This window comes from Myzus persicae, unplaced genomic scaffold (assembly GCF_001856785.1).
Source record: "Myzus persicae strain clone G006 unplaced genomic scaffold, MPER_G0061.0, whole genome shotgun sequence".
NCBI classification, from domain to species: Eukaryota; Metazoa; Arthropoda; class Insecta; order Hemiptera; family Aphididae; genus Myzus; species Myzus persicae.
In genome coordinates, this window is record NW_019104400.1 from 84,710 (window position 1) to 103,406 (window position 18,697).

An 18,697-nucleotide genomic window follows, 5' to 3' on the forward strand; every position below is an offset into this window, starting at 1 on the left:
GATATTGGAAGTGGTAAATGTACTAATAGTATCTAAGTGCTATTTAGATTTTAAAATGAGGATGAGTTATTTATACAAGTGTGATAGTTTTGAATGAAAAATTAGTATTCTATTTTAATGTTAATATTTTTTTTAACATCTACTCGTTTAGATTTGTTCATATTTTACTAAAACATATTTAAAGTTGAATAACATGTTATTATTATAGTTTGATAATAATATAATTAATAGCAAAATAATCATTGATTTTTCGATTTACATAAAATAAAAAAAACATGTATACATTCCAGACTGACAAGAAACGTTTGATGGCGAAGTTCATTTTTTTTTGGCAATATCCAATAAGAATACATTTCGATAGTTAAAATTATAATTATTACATTCATTTTTAAATGTTATACATATTTACTATAAATATACGTTGAAGTATATTGAATAAATATTTTTTTTTATAAACTGTAGTCTTACTATAATTACAATAAGTGCTTTATTATTTATAATATCAATTTTAGACTAATTAATATTTAACAATAGAATATTTGACAACATTTAGTATAAAATATATATGTGCGTAACAAAAACAAATATTATGTGTGTAGTGAGTGGCGTTAATTAAATTTGTTTATATGTATTCAGGAAGTATAGAGTCCTATAAAACATATGCATTCAAATTGTTTGATGACATATTAGAGTTTCACATTTGCGTATGGTTTATTATTGTTTGTAACAGAAAAAATGACCTTTAATCAAACTTAATGATAGACTATTTTTTGTATTTTTTTTTTGATATTTTATAAAAAAATATTATTGTATTAGCTTAGCAATCAAGTTTGATAAAAGCATTCAAATATCAAAAATAACAAAACTTTATCGTACATTTTAAACGTAAATTTAGTATTTTTAATATGCGTCTAGTACAGGTGAACAACAAATGTGTACTATCGCCGTGGTCCTCTTAAAACATTTTTGTCGATATGTTTTATTCATATTAAATAAAATATTTTTATCTATGTTTATCTATGGTTCTGCTCTGATAATTTCATTTTTGTCAACAATATCGATGCAAAAGGGCTATTCGTCTATCATCGTTGGCTTAGTCTTCACATTAATTTCCAATTCCAGCGTTATTTATAAGACCTTTTGTCGCTGCCATAACTGACAAATACAAATGCCGCAAGACAGCATTAATTTTACTCATAGTTATCAACAGTCTATAGTTGTATGTGTACTGATGTTTATACCGTAAAAGAATGTGAAAACACAAATTACCGACGCTAATGTGATCAAGTTACCGATTTTTCGATTGTTTTTCAGCATGGTAGCCATATTGAGTACAGGTATCACGACGAGATCCATTTTGGAGAATACAATATGCATTGGCCTATTAGGTAAACGTAGTTATTTGAAACACTATTATTTTAAATTCAAATACAATTTTTATGAACGTTTGAAGTTAAAATTTTTACAACAGTGGATATTCACTCGATTTCTCTTGTAGCGATTTTCTTATTATGTTGTAATTCAAAAACGAATTACTGTAGACACTTGAAATTTACACCAAATGTTTATTTTATTATTTGGTATACTTGATAAAATTTTCAAAATATTCTGACACGTTTTAGGTTGTTGACGGACATTTCTATTTTCCTTTTTTTATCATTCCTATAAATGTCAATACAATTTTATTGGTTGGGTTATAAAGCCTTAAAATTTAATAAAAGACTCTTGATAACTCTTTACAATAGCAGTTAAATAATATTAAAAATACATAGGCATGAAATTTTTTTTATAAGCATTTAAAGTTCAAATTTTGAAAATTGAAAATGATTTTGTAGTTAAAAATGTATAAAATGTTCAATTTTTATAGCTAAGGATTTAAAATTTAAATAAAAGGTTCCACATAAGCAGTTTTTTCCGTACTTTAAAAATCTAAAAAATATATGAATGCAGTTATTTTTGCAGACATTTTAATTTCAAATTTAGACAAAATTGCTTATTAACACAAAGAATAACGGTTATAATTTTATTGTAATTCGGTTCCAAAACAGCCCAATTTTACATAGGTATATTTAATATTTTTCCAGCATCACTGATAATTTAAGAATAATATTAATTGAACTTTAATAATAAGTAATAATAATATAAAATATCCTAGGATGACATACCGTCTCCGCCTCAGATTCGTTTTTTCGTACACAATAACATGAATATATGATATCATTGAATTCAAATTTAATACCATCCATTACAGCGACTTCCTAGACACCAAATGTATAGCAGAGAGACATTCACTTAGCAGCTTCTTTTTTTTCCGTTGTCTTGAATATATGTATTTTCGGTGATACGTCTTAGTGTTATTTAAAAGTCTATAAACCTGTGAAAGTCGTGTTTTATCACTTCATATTCAATGCACTGTGTGATCATTATAGTTTATCACTGAAATATTTAAAAAGTATAATTTTTTAAGTACCTACTTATAAAAACACACGGTTAGCTAATAACGTTACCAGCACGTCAACTGCCTGAGCGTCTCTACTTTATTCTCTAGCATTTTAGATGTAACAATCACTTAAAATATTTGATTGTCTTACTTTTACAAGTAAGTCGATTTTTTCCAACTATTATTGGCGGTAATTGTACTATGTAAGACTCGACTATTCATCACAACAATAAAATATTTATTAATTGAATTAACTATTAATATATAATTTTTACCATTTAAAGATAACATCTATTTCTAGAAAATACGTAATATTTGTTTTTTTTTTATATATTGAAACAATCATCTTGGACTATAGGAAATGGTAAATTAACAGATAGTATCTAAGCACTAATTAGTTTTTAAAATGAGGGGAATAATTTATATAAATATAATGGTTAAGACTGAAAAATTAGTAAGATAGTATTAACTGTCCTTTTATCAACATCGACAAGTTTAAATATTTTTTAAAGTCTTATTAGGATATATTTAAAGTTAATTAACGTTCTATTATAGTATGTTAATATTATAATAAATTATAAGCGAAATAATTATTGATTTTCATAAAATAAAAAAACATGTATTTATTTCAAATTGACAAGAGGCTTTTAGCGATTAAAGTTCATTTTTTTTTGGCAATAGCCGGTAAGAATACATTTTGATTATTTTTATTTTTACTTACTTCGTATTATGTGGTATTGATTTATCTACGCTTTTCATTCAGGTTCTGCTCCGATAGTTCCATTCTTGTCAACAATATCGATGCAGAGGGGCTATTCGTCTGTCGTCGTTGGCTTAGTCTTCACATTAATTCCAATTCCAGCGTTATTTATAAGACCCTTTGTCGGTGCTATAACTGACAAATACAAATGCCGCAAGTCTTTATTAATTTCACTCATAGCTATCAACAGTCTACTTGTTTGTGTACTGATGTTTATACCGGGCACTAGCGTTAAAACGGAAATCTCCGACGTGGATGTGATCAAGTTACCGACTTTTTGGTTGTTTTTTGGCACACTCACCATATTGAACACTGGTACTATGGCAAGGTCCGTTTTGGAGAACACTATATGTCTAGGTCTATTAGGTAAATGTAGTTATTTGAAATACTATTATTATTATTAATTTTATTAAGTAACAGTATTATGAAAAAAACGTTTACTGCTAAAGTTGCAAAAGGCAAATAAAATTATTTGTGTATTTGTCGAATATAAAAATAGTATAGGTATAGATACTTACAAAAAGTGTCGTTTATGTACTCCCTAATGAATTTACAATGAAAGGAATTTCGTCTGTAAATTCTGTTTTGTCCAGATGAAATTGTAACCACCTCGAATAAGTTAAAAAAATGTATGAATATAAACAGCATAAGTCGTTATGTATGGACGGAGAGCATAAATATTCGTAATGCCCCTGACTATCATAAATACTGAAACTAGTAAGTACTGTATACTACTACTGTTAAGTGTTTGCTTAAAATAAAATATTAATTAAAATATAATATTTAATGCAACACTAAAGTTTCAAGGTTGATCAATTAATATGTTTAGTATTGACTCAAAAATTATGTCATAGATCATTAAAATAAAAATAGAAACGCACTTTATTAGACAACATTGATAACACAATAACTTCGCAAAATATTTAAATAAATTAATAGAAATGTTTGGTTGGAAATAATGATTAATGAATCATAATAATCACCTCCATCCAACTTTAATATAATGTTTATCATTTTTATTTTATTTAATATTCAAAAAATATTAAAGTTTGTCATTAATACTTTTTTAAGATTCAGGGTTGGGTGATGAATGAATAGATTTTACAATGATGTGAGTTTTTTTCTGTCCAAACATTTTCTAGTAGAAATAAAATTCTTTGATTTCTAACCTCAGCATCTTTTCTGATAATAAGTGTATCTAGTGGGTGCTTTTATGAGATTATTTTAGAAAATGTACAGTAGTTCTCAAAAAAACAAATTAAGGGAAAATTGTGATTTTTACTTAGGACTAGTTTTTACCGAGAAACTGTAAATTTGTTGTATATATGTTGTATTTATTGATATATGTATGTATATACCGGATGCCTTATATTACCATTTTCTATAAGCCATTCAAGTTTTTAAATTGTTGACAATTTTTTAGATTTACGTATATAGCGAAATTTCAATTTTTATTATTTTTCTAAATTTCTTTCGAAAAAAACTATTTGCATGGTCAAAATTCAAAATACTTGAACATGTAATACAAGATTCCTCTTAAGTTGTTAATAGAAATTAATAAAAAAAGTTGAGCTTAAATTTTCAATAATTTTTTATGAGCGTATAAAGTTAGTATTTTGATAAAATTATGAAAATTTGTAAAATTATTCTGAGTTAAAAATTCATCATTTTTTGCTTTTTATATTTAAGATTTAAAAATGTAATACAAGATATATGGCGCCCTGTCAGCTGTACAGTATTAATGCGTATTTGTAATATTTGTATACTCTGTTAGGGCCTAGGGGCCTCTGAATAAACTCGTCGATACCCGTATAAATACATATCTATTTTGTTGTATATGTACTTTTGTGCTAAAACTAAATAATGTATAAAATGTAAATATAAATAAATATAATCGATGTTCGAATAACAAAAAAAAAAATAGAATGGATCAAGATTTGTTAAGTAAATATGCCAACGATAAAACTCAAAAGAAGTTAAATTTTTTTATATACAATATATAGGTGCTAGGTTTATTATGTGGCCCTAATAAATATATCCCGGTAAAAAAAAGTACCTGTTCGCAGGTGAGTTACTTTGGCCCCTTGACCACTTGCTCTAAATATATAATAATTTATGTCAAATTATGTAATATCATTTGTAATCATTTGTAACCACCAAAAAAACATTTGTAACCTATACCTATATCATACCTCCTTATATATTTTTGAATTTACGGTTAAACCAGTATCGCACAAATTTTGAAAATAGTCACACTAATTCACACTAATGGCACAATAATGTGTGGCAAAAAAACATTTTCAAAAATTATATTTGGAGGCGGGGGCTAGTGAAATATTCGTCTGTTTGACTGTGTTATAGTATAATGCTATAATATGTGTAAAATCATATGAGCTATGAATTTAAATTTATAAATCCATGATTTAATTGCAGTACAACTTGTACGAAATTATTTTTCAACCTATTAGCCATGTTAAGTTATATCTGTGTACTGTAACGTACCACACATGTACGCTGAATGGGACTTAACGACTAAATCTGTTTAAAGTCTAAAGTTTTGTGTCGTGTCATGTACTATTTGATATGATATCTATAATTTATTTTTTTTATAATTTATTTATTTAATATTACCGACTCATTGCTGTTAATTTTAAATTAATTTTATTCCTAGTAGTACTTATACACGAGGTTGCTTGACACGAAATAATAATAATATTGTATTTAACAGTAAGTATGTAAATTGTACGATATACATAAAAATGTTACAACACTTACCAACAATATGATAAAGCTAGGTACCTATAATATAGCAACAAACAATAGTCTTATGAACTAAAATTACAAATATATATGAAGAATTTAGGAATTTAGAATTAAGATATTTAAAAGTTTAAAGTATAGGTAGGTAAGACAAAAAATATATTCCTGGAGTACCTATAATCAAAATATCAGGTATGCACTGTCATAAATACCACTACAAAACGGTATATGGACAGACCATCGATTATGGACTTCTCAAGATATTTATTATGATTCAGTGATGATTCTTTCCAACAATTTATCATATTTTGTAAACTGTTTGTGTATGTTTTAAATATAAAAGCCTGATAAACAACAAAATATACGATAAAATATAACCTAACTTCTGCATATACTATTAAAATTATATTACATAATTTTCACTACCTTTAGGTTACTTATAAGTCAAACATCTGTAGTGGTGGACTATAGTGACATCACCACGGCCCCGCCACACAGATACTTGGTTTTGAGCGGTTTTGGTTAGGTTACAAATGTTTTTTGGTGGTTACAAATGATTACAAATGATATTACATAATTTGATATTAATTTTTATATATTTAGAGTAAGTGGTGGGGCCAAGGTAACTCACCTCCTGTTCGTCCATGTCCGGGCCCCGTGGCTATTACACTAGCTGCCGCTATAGAGAGGTACTGAGGTATGATAAATAATCTAGTAGCTATCACACACTTACACATTCATTTTTTAAAATTATTTATTGGTTAATTAGTACTAGCGAATACATTATACTGTGTTCTGTTTTTAGTAAGTGAATTCAATGTAAATACTACTATTTGTAATCGCCATTTTTATAGTTTTATATGTATTACGTTTGTTTTTCAATTTTCTATAATTCTGATTTACTTGATATTTTCCTTAAGGTGAAAATAAATATAAATATGGTGAACAGAGAGTGTGGGGATCAATTGGTTGGGGTACGATGTCATTTGTATCCGGCATGGTTATAGATTGGTTCAGTAAAGGTCAAGACTACAAAAACTATACTCCTGGTATAATAATTGCATTGATGGCTGGCATTTTAGATTTATTTGTTGCATTGAAAATTAAGGTAAATATTATTTGATTGTTCATTTTATAGGAAATGTTGAGACTTTAGAAGTACATTATATTAAATATATCGTAATTATACGCCAATATATGTTGGAATAATTAAAATAGGAATAATTACCGCTTATTTATTTAAGATATAAAACTAATAGTATAGGTAGGTACATCGTTTTCTTTTATACATTTATATATACAACCTAAAATATTTATACAATTTAATATCAAATCATACAGCCAATTTGAATAAGATTTGTAATTCTTTTAAATTAAATTAAAGAATAAATAATGCAATTATTTTATATTTATTGTTTAAGGTTGTTGAAAATATTGAAAGTAAAATTGTAGCATCTGGTGTAAAAAAATGTTTGGCTGATGTAAGAGTACTATCATTTCTTTTATGGGTTGTAGCCTTTGGATTTTTCAACGCCTTTATATGGTATTATTTATTTTGGTAAGCAATAATTTATTACGTTTTAATATATATTAAACTTAATTATTTTACTAAAAATTAATTTCATATGTTAAAATCACACAGGTATTTGGAAGACCTATCGAAAATGTACCATCCTGAAACCATACCGAACATAAAGTCGCTCGAAGGGTTGACTCAAACAATTCAATGTGTTGGTGGAGAAGTTCCATTTTTCTTCCTGTCCAGTAAATACAGCATCATTTAAAGCCACTTAGAACATTTATATAATTACATATTTATTATTATCACTATCTCTAGGCTTTATTCTCAAACGGGTGGATAACATGAAAGTGTTTTCTTTAATGTTTTTCCTGTTTGCCGTCAGATTCTTACTGTATTCCATAATTACAAATCCCGTTTGGGTGTTACCAGTCGAATTGCTCAATGGCTTAACGTTCGCGTTGGCATACTCGGCAGCGACTTCGTATGCAGCAGAATTAGCTCCTGTTGGTGCCGAAGGAACGCTTCAAGGAATCGTTGGAACGGCATTGCAGGGAATAGGTATGCGATTTACATTTGACTATAATTACATATCTCGGATGATATCAAGTGTTTGATCTACTATTCTAGTATAGTATATGACCCTACTACTGATATTAACAATTGTACCAGCTTATGTCGATTGATATGTAATGGCCAGGAAATACAAAGTAAAATTAATTTACTATGATTATATAATAAAATAGGTAACCGTTCTATTATACTTACAATTGATGATGACTGATAAGTGTACTTGGCTATTGATCATATCACTGTAGTCTGCAATAGATATATTTTAATACAATAATATACATGGTATACGAAAAACGATTCAGAAAACCAACAGTCTGTCAGCCTAGGATATTTTATATTACAATTATTTTAGTATTCATATTGCTATAGGTAATTACATTTTTTATTAGTACCTTCTTAATACGGTACCTAAGTTAAATTAATTTTAGTCTACAATATAATAATAAAATTGTTATTTTTCGTTAAAATATCCAATTTCGGCTACCATTTGGTAGGTATCTTACACTTTAAGCAAAATATGTTGGTAGGTTGCACTTACCTGCAGGAAATATATTAATTTATTCAATGTACTATTATGTCTATTATTTTTATAGATCGGTTGAAAACATAAATATTCTGTTATAGGAGCACCTGTTGGAAGTTTCGTTGGTGGTTATATGTTTGATCGTTTCGGAAGTATCACTTCATTTAAATTTTTAAGTGGTACTGCGTTAGCGATATGCATTGCCCAAACTACTGTTAATTCATTGCTGAATCGATATTCTAAAGACAAACATGTTAAAGAAAATGCGTCTTCTACCGATTGTCCTAATATTGATAATAATAATTTATAAGCTAAATTAACTTTTTGAATTTTTTGTTGTACAAAATGATTTGTATTTAGAATATTAAGAAACATATTTTTATAAATATAAAACTTACTATATAGTAAAATACTACTGCTTCTGTATAAGTAGTTTTATATAACATAGTTTATGTTGTAACTAAAAATATAATAAAGGATATCATTATTTATTAATTTATATATATTATAAACCTTTTAGATTCTACATTAATATTATATAAATTATATAAATTATGTTGATACTAAAACCCGTGGTGCATTCACTGTCTTTTAAATTAAATTGTTTTTAAAACCGTTCTGTATTGCATGTCTAGATCATTAGAGGAATCTCTATTACAAATTTCAATTTCATACGTTATATCACTTTTGAGTAATAGCGATGAGTGAGTATTTAGGTTTTATACATTATTGTAATTTTAAATTTTAAATTTGTAAAATATTAAATATTATTAATTATACAAATGACTTGTGAGATTGAGGAGAATGGACTTTGCATATTTATAAATGATTCATTTGCCTCGCCAGTTTTCTATATGTCTATAATTTTATATTATGCAATAAATAATATGATGTATAATGTATCTTAATTATTCGTATTTATTTAAATGAATGGATTTTCAAACTTTTTGGATCCATTTCTCTTCTGACTTTGAAAAAAAATTTAATGGCTTCCACACAAATATTGATAGTTATAAAATAAACATATTTTTATATTCTACCGCGGACGCGGCTTCCTTGATATTAACCTAAGGCGCTATTGGAAGTCACGACCCACAGGTTGGAATTCCTTGTTATAATGTTTTTATGTTATAGGTACTAAAGGTACTTACTTTAAAACTTTATGTGTATAACCTACAGTAACATATTAACAATTTAACTATTCATATAATACATAGTACAAGGCTCGATAACTCCATTCCTGGCAACGATGTCGAAACAAAGGCACTATTAGCCAGCCACCATTTGTTTAATCTTCACAGTACTTTCACTTCCAGGCTTATTGCTACAACCAGTTCTTGGTGTAATTATAGATAAATACAAATGCCGCAAATCATCGTTTATTTTGGCTATAGTAATCATGAGTATATTTATAAGTATGCTGATGTTCATACCGGTTGTGTTTACTGTACTTGGAATATCTGATGTATCTTTAAAATATATGATCGGTCGGCAAGTCACTTCCTTGAGGAACATCCGCAAAGATTGGAAAGTAAGAGGATATTGAGTCGCTTTGTCGAAATTCTAATGTAAGATCGGACCTAACTATTAGGTTGTAGGGTGCTGGGTGGAATTATTTAAATTTATAGAGAAGACCATGGTTTTAGATTTTTTTTGGGGGGGAGGGGGAGGAGAATGTTATATTTTAATTTATTAGGTGTACTTGTGATGTGACGATTTATAAATGGCCCTTTGTATTGGCTTTGCACTACTTCATCGATTTAGTTTGTCGATTTAAGTAAGGTTTTTAGGTTAGTCAAATTTTCTAGATTTTTTGAAAAGGAGCTCCAATTGACTGGTCCTTTTGCTAAGGAATTACGGGGAGGTTTGCAGGAAATCTCTCAATTCAGATTGAGAAGTACTGGACTGAATCACATACTGGATCTACTAGATTTTTTATGGAGTCGATTATAGGTCTTGGAATTGTCGTTGAGAAATAGTCCAAAATATCGGTAATAGTTTTCGGAGGAGATATGAATGTAGTTCGTGTGTTCGTGTGATATTTTTGAGCATCCTTCCCCTGGTTTTTTGGTGCGCAATCCCATTATGAGTGTTTGGCATTGACGTATCCATCAATAAGAAACAAACGACCAAGTGAGTTTAGAAATTGGGAGAAATGGTCGAATGATATTGCAAGCCTTGGAAGACAATTAACTGAGGATATAGTTACTGGAATATGATTCAGAGTAACTAAGATGTTTGTGGCTTGGATAGTGTTAGTTTTGTGATTAGGTAATGGTTGACATAGTATTATTTTTGAAATTATAATGGTCAAGCCACCATGGGCAGAGCTATCACAATAGTCGGTTTGGTATATGTTATACCCAAGGAAGAAGTTTTTAGTATTTGGAGTGCAGTGGGTTTTCGAGTGCTATGCCTATATGTTTTTATATGAATATATCGAGTAGTTCAGGTTCATGATGTTTAAGACCGTTTGTGTTTCAAAAGAACATACTAAGGGAGTTTAATTTTGCTTGTCTATTTATCATCTTTTAAACGTTTATATATGACAATAGTGAGAAGTTAAGTGAAAAGATTTATTACTAATATTAATTCTGACAAGAAGAAGGAAAATTGTGAGGTTAAATTGTTAACGGGTTGAGTATTAAACATTTTTGAATTGTTATTATATTTTTATTTTTATTTGGATTATCTTTGTTATTTTGAGAGTGATACATGTTTACAGGAAGTCTTGGAAATTCCTTTGTATTATTTAAATTTAGATTGTGTTGACCAGAGGACGTTCCATCACTAGTGGTTTTATCCCCATTTATATTATAGTTTGAATTAGCATTTTGTTTAGTTATTAATATAAGAACAATATCAATAATAGAAACACAATATCTCCCTATATGTATGTTAACTTTAATTTTGTTTCTATCATCCATTATAGATTGTATAAACAAATAAATGATACAAGCCCAATTTAAATTACATTTCAATTTTCCACTTTAGAATTTTCAAATTTTTGTTTTTTTACTCTCTCTTTTATTTCAATATATGTATTGTGGGGGCACAATACAAAAAATGTGCAAAGCGTATGTAATGATGTGCTCACACATAATTATAGTATATTGTAATGTGTATTTGATCAGATTGTCGAATACACAAAGTCGAGAGCACTCGGAAAGTCGGAACATCTGAAGGAAGGTAGAAGTCTAATTCTAATATTTTCATCTGGTATTATTCTTCAGCACTTATAAGTATATAGAGAATTATACAGGTTCTTAATTTTACCATCAGATCTTATAGTAAAATTATAAGCAGAAGTATTTTTATATTTATCTTATTTTTGTGTTACTATACACTTCTTTATAAACAACAAATACGTATAACTCAATCAATGCTTCAATAGTTATTGCAGTTTGATAGGTATGTTAAAAAGCCGCGTTATTATTGTTGTCTGTGGCACTTGATTCAAAATTTCATTTTCATTGCGTCATTGTTCCGACGGCCCAATTACGATAAATTTTCTTGCAATTATTTGTTTTCCATAATTTGACGAGATATTATACCCTTTTAGTATAGCTAGGTGGCCTATGTCTCTATCGAACTGTAGCAATGGTGCTCACCATGCTGTGAGACTTATCCAGATCGGTAACTTGTTAGTGTACAAAATTAACATAAGCGTGTGAGCAACATGATAATTGATAATATCAATGGCAGTCATCCCGATAAAAAATTAAACTATAAAAATAGTGCACTTGCAATGAGCGTAACGTCGTGACTCGTGATGCCACATAAAATAAATCCTAAAAAAACATCGTAAAATTAATCCATAATCTATATAAATACATAATACAAACTTATATCGATATCCACTTAAAAATAATATTATATACATTATATAAGCGTCATATAAACTATACAGCGTAAACTACGATATTTTTCTATGTTTGCTATACGGGATATGAAACACTTATAATTTTTTTTTTTACTTTTTACCTGTCTAGAAGCATTGGTTTTCAAGGAAAAAACGTATCCATTTTTTCTGAATATAGATAAGATTTATTTGAATATAAATATATTTTGTGATTTTTATCTTTTGTGCCAATAAGTATAACCTATTGCCAAATACAAAATTGCTTACTTATTCTGTAATAGTCAATGTTGAACGTAACATTATCCGATTATCGGTACTCACCGAGCTTAGAAATGAATAAAAAATATTTTAAGTATAAAATTATAAATATTATACCTGTTCGAACACGGAACGGTCGTCGCGCCGCGCAAGCGTAAAACCGGTTCGTCCCGCCGCCCTGCCGGCGCCGAAGCTCGAGAGCATCCCCTACCCCTACCTAGCGCCGCTGGCCGCCGCCGTTTTGCGAATACGGTCGAGCTTGGAGTCTGTCTTCTTGTCTTTTGTGTGCGGTCGAGTTGGACGCAACTCGTCGTCCCTCACCACCCCGAGCCTGTGTTGTTTTCCTTTTGGCTCACTGTGTCATTGTCATACACCCCGTGCGGCGTTCCGGCCATCGACGATTGTCATTGAGAGTGATCCAGACCGGCCCTGTTTCTGCCATTACGATAGAGAGTCCGAAGGAGGAGGAAAGTGGTGAAGCAGTCCCGCGGCATGTTATTTCAAACCAGGTCATCTTTGTATGAATGTAATTTTGTAACCTTTAAACTGGCGCGATCATTGTAAATCGTACAGCCGCTATTGCCGTACCAGTATTTTAATCTTGGGCGCCCGTTTTAGTTAAGCGTAGAATAAACGTGTTTATAAAGCCTTACGCTAAAGTTGTAATCATATGGGGTAACCGTTCGTCCTATACGCCGCAAGTCGATGTAGCCAACCGCCGAGTTGTAGGAGCTATATCGGCGTAGAACAATACCTATTTGATACACCGTTCAATTGCGGTGGCGTGTAGGCCAGCAGATCATACTTCAGTTATGTTATTGATTTAAATTAAAGCATTGATAAATCTCAGTATTTTCGAACAAACGTTTATCTTAATGTTTAAACTTTAAATAATATATTGTGAATATAAAATAGTTGAACAAAAAATAATTACCTATTTGTGTATAAAAAAATGTATCATTTCCAGATCAACATGAAATTATTGCCAATGAAAATGCATTTTTTTTTGGCAATGGCCGGTAAGAATAAACTTATTATTTAACCTATTTTTTTCTAAACTTAAAAAGTATTATAAGCACTTTTCATAATTTAAATTAAATAACAATTAATTAATTGTGATTCAATATATTTTTGCTTAAATAGGGATTCATTTAAAAAAAATTTAACGTAAGCATTTAAAAATAATTCTTTAATCCGATATTTTTTTTTTCAAATTGTAATTAATAAAATATGTTACATATCGAAAAATTAGCAACTCACCAATATTGTAAGATTTATGAATAAAAGCATCCAAATATTTTACTTTTAATGTAATGCACAATTTTATTTTTGAATTCTGCTCTGGATTTACAACGAGACAATGTGACGTCTCTGTGAAGTTGATCAACATTTTGTTTTTGTTGAAAATGCTCTCAAATAGGCTCACTGCCAACAAGATGTTCAACACTGAGCTGGAATGATTTCCTTTGGGCTATTTGTGTCGGAATTTGTATGAGTTGCAGTGTCGTCAACCATCAACAGTATTGTGATCACTTGGTGTTTTATTAATACAAACATACATTTTAAGATTATGCTTTGCTATATTATAACAAAAGTAGATCTTAATTATGTTATTTTTATGACAATAAATCTCAATTATATTAATTTCGTTATAATTTATAACATGTATGAGAGTGATCAGCTTGGATATTTAATATTTATGAATGATTTACAATAATATTTTATCATGCCAGTTTACTATGTAGCTTATATAGTATGCAACAATAAATTATATGATATAAAATGTCTATTAAATATATTAATGTTATATAGGTATGTCTCAGCCCCTATCCCCTAGGTACCTACTTGTTTTAAAGCTATACATCATGATGCGTGCATAACTAACTATATATATGTAACTTACTATGCTATGTAAATTGGACAAATAATAATTTTCAGGATTAGCTCCGATAATCCCATTCCTGTCAACGATGTCGAAGCAAAGGGGCTATTCGCCAGTCATCGTTGGCTTAATCTTCACAGTACTTCCACTTCCAGGCTTATTAGTATGACCAGTTATTGGTGTAATCACAGATAAATACAAATGCCACAAATCAGCGTTTATTTTGGTTATAGTTATCATGAGTATATTTATAAGTATGCTGATGTTCATACCGGGCTCGGCCGTCAAAACAGAAACAAACGATGAGAATGTGATGAAGTCTCCGCTCTTTTGGTTATTTTTCTGCACAATAATCTTACTCGAAACAGGTTCTAATGCAAGAATTATTTTGGAAGATACGATATGCGTTGATTTATTAGGTAAACATATTTTATAATATTGTTTTGTCATTCATCTGTGGAACGATCGCTTAATACTAAATATAAAAATATTGTAAGGTCGTTGTAAAGTTGAAATTTCAAATTTTTTCTTGGTGGGCTTAACTATTTTATGATATGACCTGATGTAAAGATATATACAACTTACATAACTATCTATTAGATTCTTTTGATGATCAAAAATTCATTTAATTGTTTTATTTATTCTATTTAGACGAAGATAAAACTAAATACGGCAATCAAAGGATGTGGGGCGCAATTGGTTGGGGCATTATGTCTATTGTATCTGGCGTGTGTGTGGACTGGTTCAGTAAAGGATTAGAATACAAAAATTATACACCTGCTTTCATTATTTCGCTGATGTGTTATCTTTTAGATATATACGTGGTATCAAGAATTACGGTAGGTAAATATAATATAATATTTTGTTCTATTTTATAACAATTAATTTTCAACTTGTACTGCTGTACAGTATGTATAGAATGTTCTTCACTGCTTCGTCATTGTATAGGTTACTTTAATAGTGTAATGTATGTGTTCAATTTGAATTCGAAGTTAAATATCACTGCATATGAAAAACGATTCTGAGCGATTACGGTATGCCAGCCTATATTACCCATATGTATATTTCATGATATGTTTTTTGATACTGCTAATTAAGTAATTTATTTTACTATTAAAACTACGATAAATTGATTTAATTTAAAAATTTCAAATACCTGTAAATTGCTCAAAAAAAGTCAAAATATTTCGAAAATACTTATAGAAAATTGGTGAAAATTTCAAGTTTCTACGATTAATCTTTTATGGATTACAACAAATTAGGGAAATTGATTTTGTTAAAAACCGAATTTGCATAAAAACTCCTGTTTTTTCCGAAAAAGATAAAGACCTAACCTTAACTACGAAATATTTTTACAGAACGTCCAAAACAGTGAAAATCAAACTGGACCATCTGATATTAAAAAATTATTGACTAAAATAAGAGTGCTATCGTTTCTTTTATGGGTTGTGATATATGGCATGCTACTTTCATTTGTATGGTATTTTGTATTTTTGTGAGTTATACAATGCATAATGTACTATAAATTATTATCTATTTAGTATAGCTCTGCTAAAACCTAAAATACAAATTGGTAGCAACATGGTAATTGTTCACGTTAATATAATATATTGCAGGTATCTGGAAGACTTGTCAAACATTTACCACCCTGAAACGAAACCTTACATAAAGACTCTTCAAGGACTGTCATTGACAATCCGTTGTTTCGGCGGAGAAGTCCCATTTTTCTTCCTGTCCAGTAAATATATTATATATACCGATGCTCAGTTGTTCTCGGCACTATGTATACAGTATAGTAAGTGTACACTGTACGTATTACAATCATATTTTCTGTGGTACAGATTTCATCATCAAACGAGCCGGTTATACGAATGTGTTTTCTTTGATGTAGTTCTTGGCGTTTGCTGTCAGATTCTACCTGTATTCAATAATTAAAAATCCCGGTTGGGTTTTACCAGTAGAATTTTTGAATGGCATAACTTATGCATTGACGTACTCGGCAGCCATTTCTTACGCAGGAGACCTAGCACCTGAAGGTGCCAAAGGAACGCTTCAAGGGATCGTCGGAACGTCTTTGTCAGACATAGGTGTGCAACATTTAATTGTGTACAACAAAACTATTTTCTATTTTTATACGATAAAAAAATTATTTTGCTTCAGGATCGCCCATTGGTTGTTTCATTGGTGGTTATCTATTTAACCATTTCGGAAGTATTACTTCGTTCAAATTTTTAACCATGTTTGCGTTAGCAGTATGCATTATTCACACAATTGTAAATCAGTTAATAAATCGATTTTCTAAAAATGACAACACCAAAAGAGAAGTGTCTAATTAAAGTTGATTAATACTCGTACAGTCGTACTGTTATCATAAAACAAAAAAATAATAATCAAAGTTTTGAATTACATTTTGGTATTTAAATGTAATTTACGTGTCTTACAATTTAATTTCGATGGTTTTAAAATTCAGTTATTACTATCAATACATTTTATAAACCAACGATCTAGATAATATCAATAAAGGTACTGATTTACAATCTTCGAAATTCAAATTCACCAGAACTGTATCATGTATAATACGTTTTTGTTGTACCCTTATTTCATTGAATTGTATCGTTTTACGTATATTTTTTTTCTGCTAACTATGTAAATTTTTTTAAAAAACTTTTTTTTTTGTTAAACAAGCTATCCGCGGCGTCATTGGCCATTGGACGTAACTGTAAATTGTATATATAATATATGCATTACGTGCATTTTTGAGTTGTGGTATACAGAACAACATATTTAAATTTTAAAAGCAAAAGAAAATAATAATATTCAAAAGAGAAATATAAAAACAAACCGGTTAAATATTAAGTATCAAATACAATTTAAATTTATTTAAGAGATGTGTTTCTGAAAGGAATTGTAAGATATTGAATATGTTGTTGGGATCTGGGTTGAGTATTTCAGCAAGGTGGTTAGAGATTAATAAACATTATTTTTAATTTAAACTAAAAGTACGCTTGACTTATTTTTTAGTCACAAAATAACATTTCATTTCCTTAATTTTTTTTGTGTCGCAAAAAAAGACAAAACAAATGTGGGATCTACCCTTTCAGCTACCTATAAGTGTTGAAAATATAAGCTATAAACACTCTCCAAGTTTCAAGAAATGTATTAATATACCAAACTATGTTATTGAAAATTGTCCTGGAGTTTTTGAATCTATTAATTACAGACACATAGACAATCATCGATTTGTATACAATATATTGTAAACTATAAATATTGTAGACTACTTTATATAAGAATAAACAAATAAATAGTAATAATAAAAGAAGATATGGTGAAAACTGAAAAGTCCAGTGAAGGATTTGTTTGCAATCAAAATGTCATCATAAATTGGTTTGAAGCATCACATTTAAACATTTTAGATTTTAAGATTGGGACAACTGCTCAGTTTTAAACTAACATTAAGAAAACCATATAAAATCGAATTACTGTCAAGCATATTAGTTTATTTGAAAAAATAATTAAAATTCTAGTGATTGAACACAGCATGCTGGTCTATAAGCACTTCAAACCCAGTGTATGAAAACTTAAGAATATTTGATAACACAATTTGTATTTAAATAATTCATGAATAATATGTAGTAGTACCTTAATTAAAAAATAACGCATGACTTAAATGTAAACATATATATCTAATAACTAACTTAAAAACAGGATTATAATAAAAATTATAAACTAACATAAGTAAGTTATTATTAAGATATTACACTAAAGTAAATGTATTAATAAAAACCATTTGGTAACCATTAAAATATATATCTGTGTACGAAAGTAACAATGCTACAACTATATATAACAGTAGTTGTATACAAATTATTTAAAAATTAACAATTTTAAGTAAAATAAAAATTTAACAACAGAAATCACAAATGTAAGCAATCGTGTTTTAAAAACCAACACAGAGTTCATGGACCCTTCAGAACATCCTCAACATTTGATCCACGGTTCACCGCTTTTTGATGAAGAGTAAGGTTCTGTGCGATACAAACATTTGGAATTATCTTCAGACCCCGGCCATAGTTCTACTTAATCTTGGTTTATTTTTTTTGCAAATTTAAATTTTTTT

General features: G+C 28.9%; 1 protein-coding gene, 1 long non-coding RNA gene and 1 pseudogene across 7 annotated transcripts; 2 read left to right on the top strand and 1 right to left on the bottom strand.

Moving 5' to 3' along the window:
* Window positions 1-1,519: 1,519 nt before the first annotated feature.
* LOC111041903 lies at window positions 1,520-4,091 on the bottom strand. Of its 5 annotated transcripts, none has more exons than XR_002605376.1 (6): window positions 3,719-4,090; window positions 3,396-3,559; window positions 3,162-3,335; window positions 2,475-2,654; window positions 2,166-2,374; window positions 1,520-1,662 (listed from the first exon to the last, which is right to left on the bottom strand). It is a non-coding gene; the product is annotated as an uncharacterized LOC111041903 (long non-coding RNA). The 5 variants fall into 5 exon arrangements; XR_002605374.1 differs by having other exon boundaries at window positions 2,471-2,654; XR_002605372.1 differs by having other exon boundaries at window positions 1,521-1,662; window positions 2,166-2,436; window positions 2,508-2,654; window positions 3,719-4,089.
* Window positions 2,514-9,272, top strand: LOC111041902 (major facilitator superfamily domain-containing protein 6-A-like). 2 transcript variants are annotated; one of them, XM_022326356.1, is made up of 7 exons: window positions 2,514-2,599; window positions 3,204-3,566; window positions 6,881-7,068; window positions 7,382-7,518; window positions 7,603-7,724; window positions 7,798-8,040; window positions 8,677-9,272. In XM_022326356.1, the coding sequence occupies exons 2-7, from the start codon at window positions 3,242-3,244 to the stop codon at window positions 8,883-8,885; spliced, it is 1,224 nt and encodes a 407-aa protein (XP_022182048.1). In that variant the 5' UTR covers window positions 2,514-2,599; window positions 3,204-3,241; the 3' UTR covers window positions 8,886-9,272. The 2 variants fall into 2 exon arrangements, with proteins under 2 accessions (XP_022182048.1, XP_022182047.1); XM_022326355.1 differs by lacking the exon at window positions 2,514-2,599 and adding an exon at window positions 2,663-3,124.
* Window positions 9,273-13,638: 4,366 nt separating this feature from the next.
* On the top strand, window positions 13,639-16,920 carry LOC111041881 (annotated as a pseudogene).
* The last annotated feature ends 1,777 nt before the right edge of the window (window positions 16,921-18,697 follow it).

Bases quoted from the DNA above. Each gene is read 5' to 3' on its own strand.
- LOC111041902 (XM_022326355.1), top strand. From the start codon at position 3,058: ATGTATTTATTTCAAATTGACAAGAGGCTTTTAGCGATTAAAGTTCAT. The intron at 3,567-6,880 runs GTAAATGTAGTT...ATTTTCCTTAAG, and splicing joins TATATGTCTAGGTCTATTAG to GTGAAAATAAATATAAATAT. The intron at 8,041-8,676 runs GTATGCGATTTA...ATTCTGTTATAG, and splicing joins AACGGCATTGCAGGGAATAG to GAGCACCTGTTGGAAGTTTC.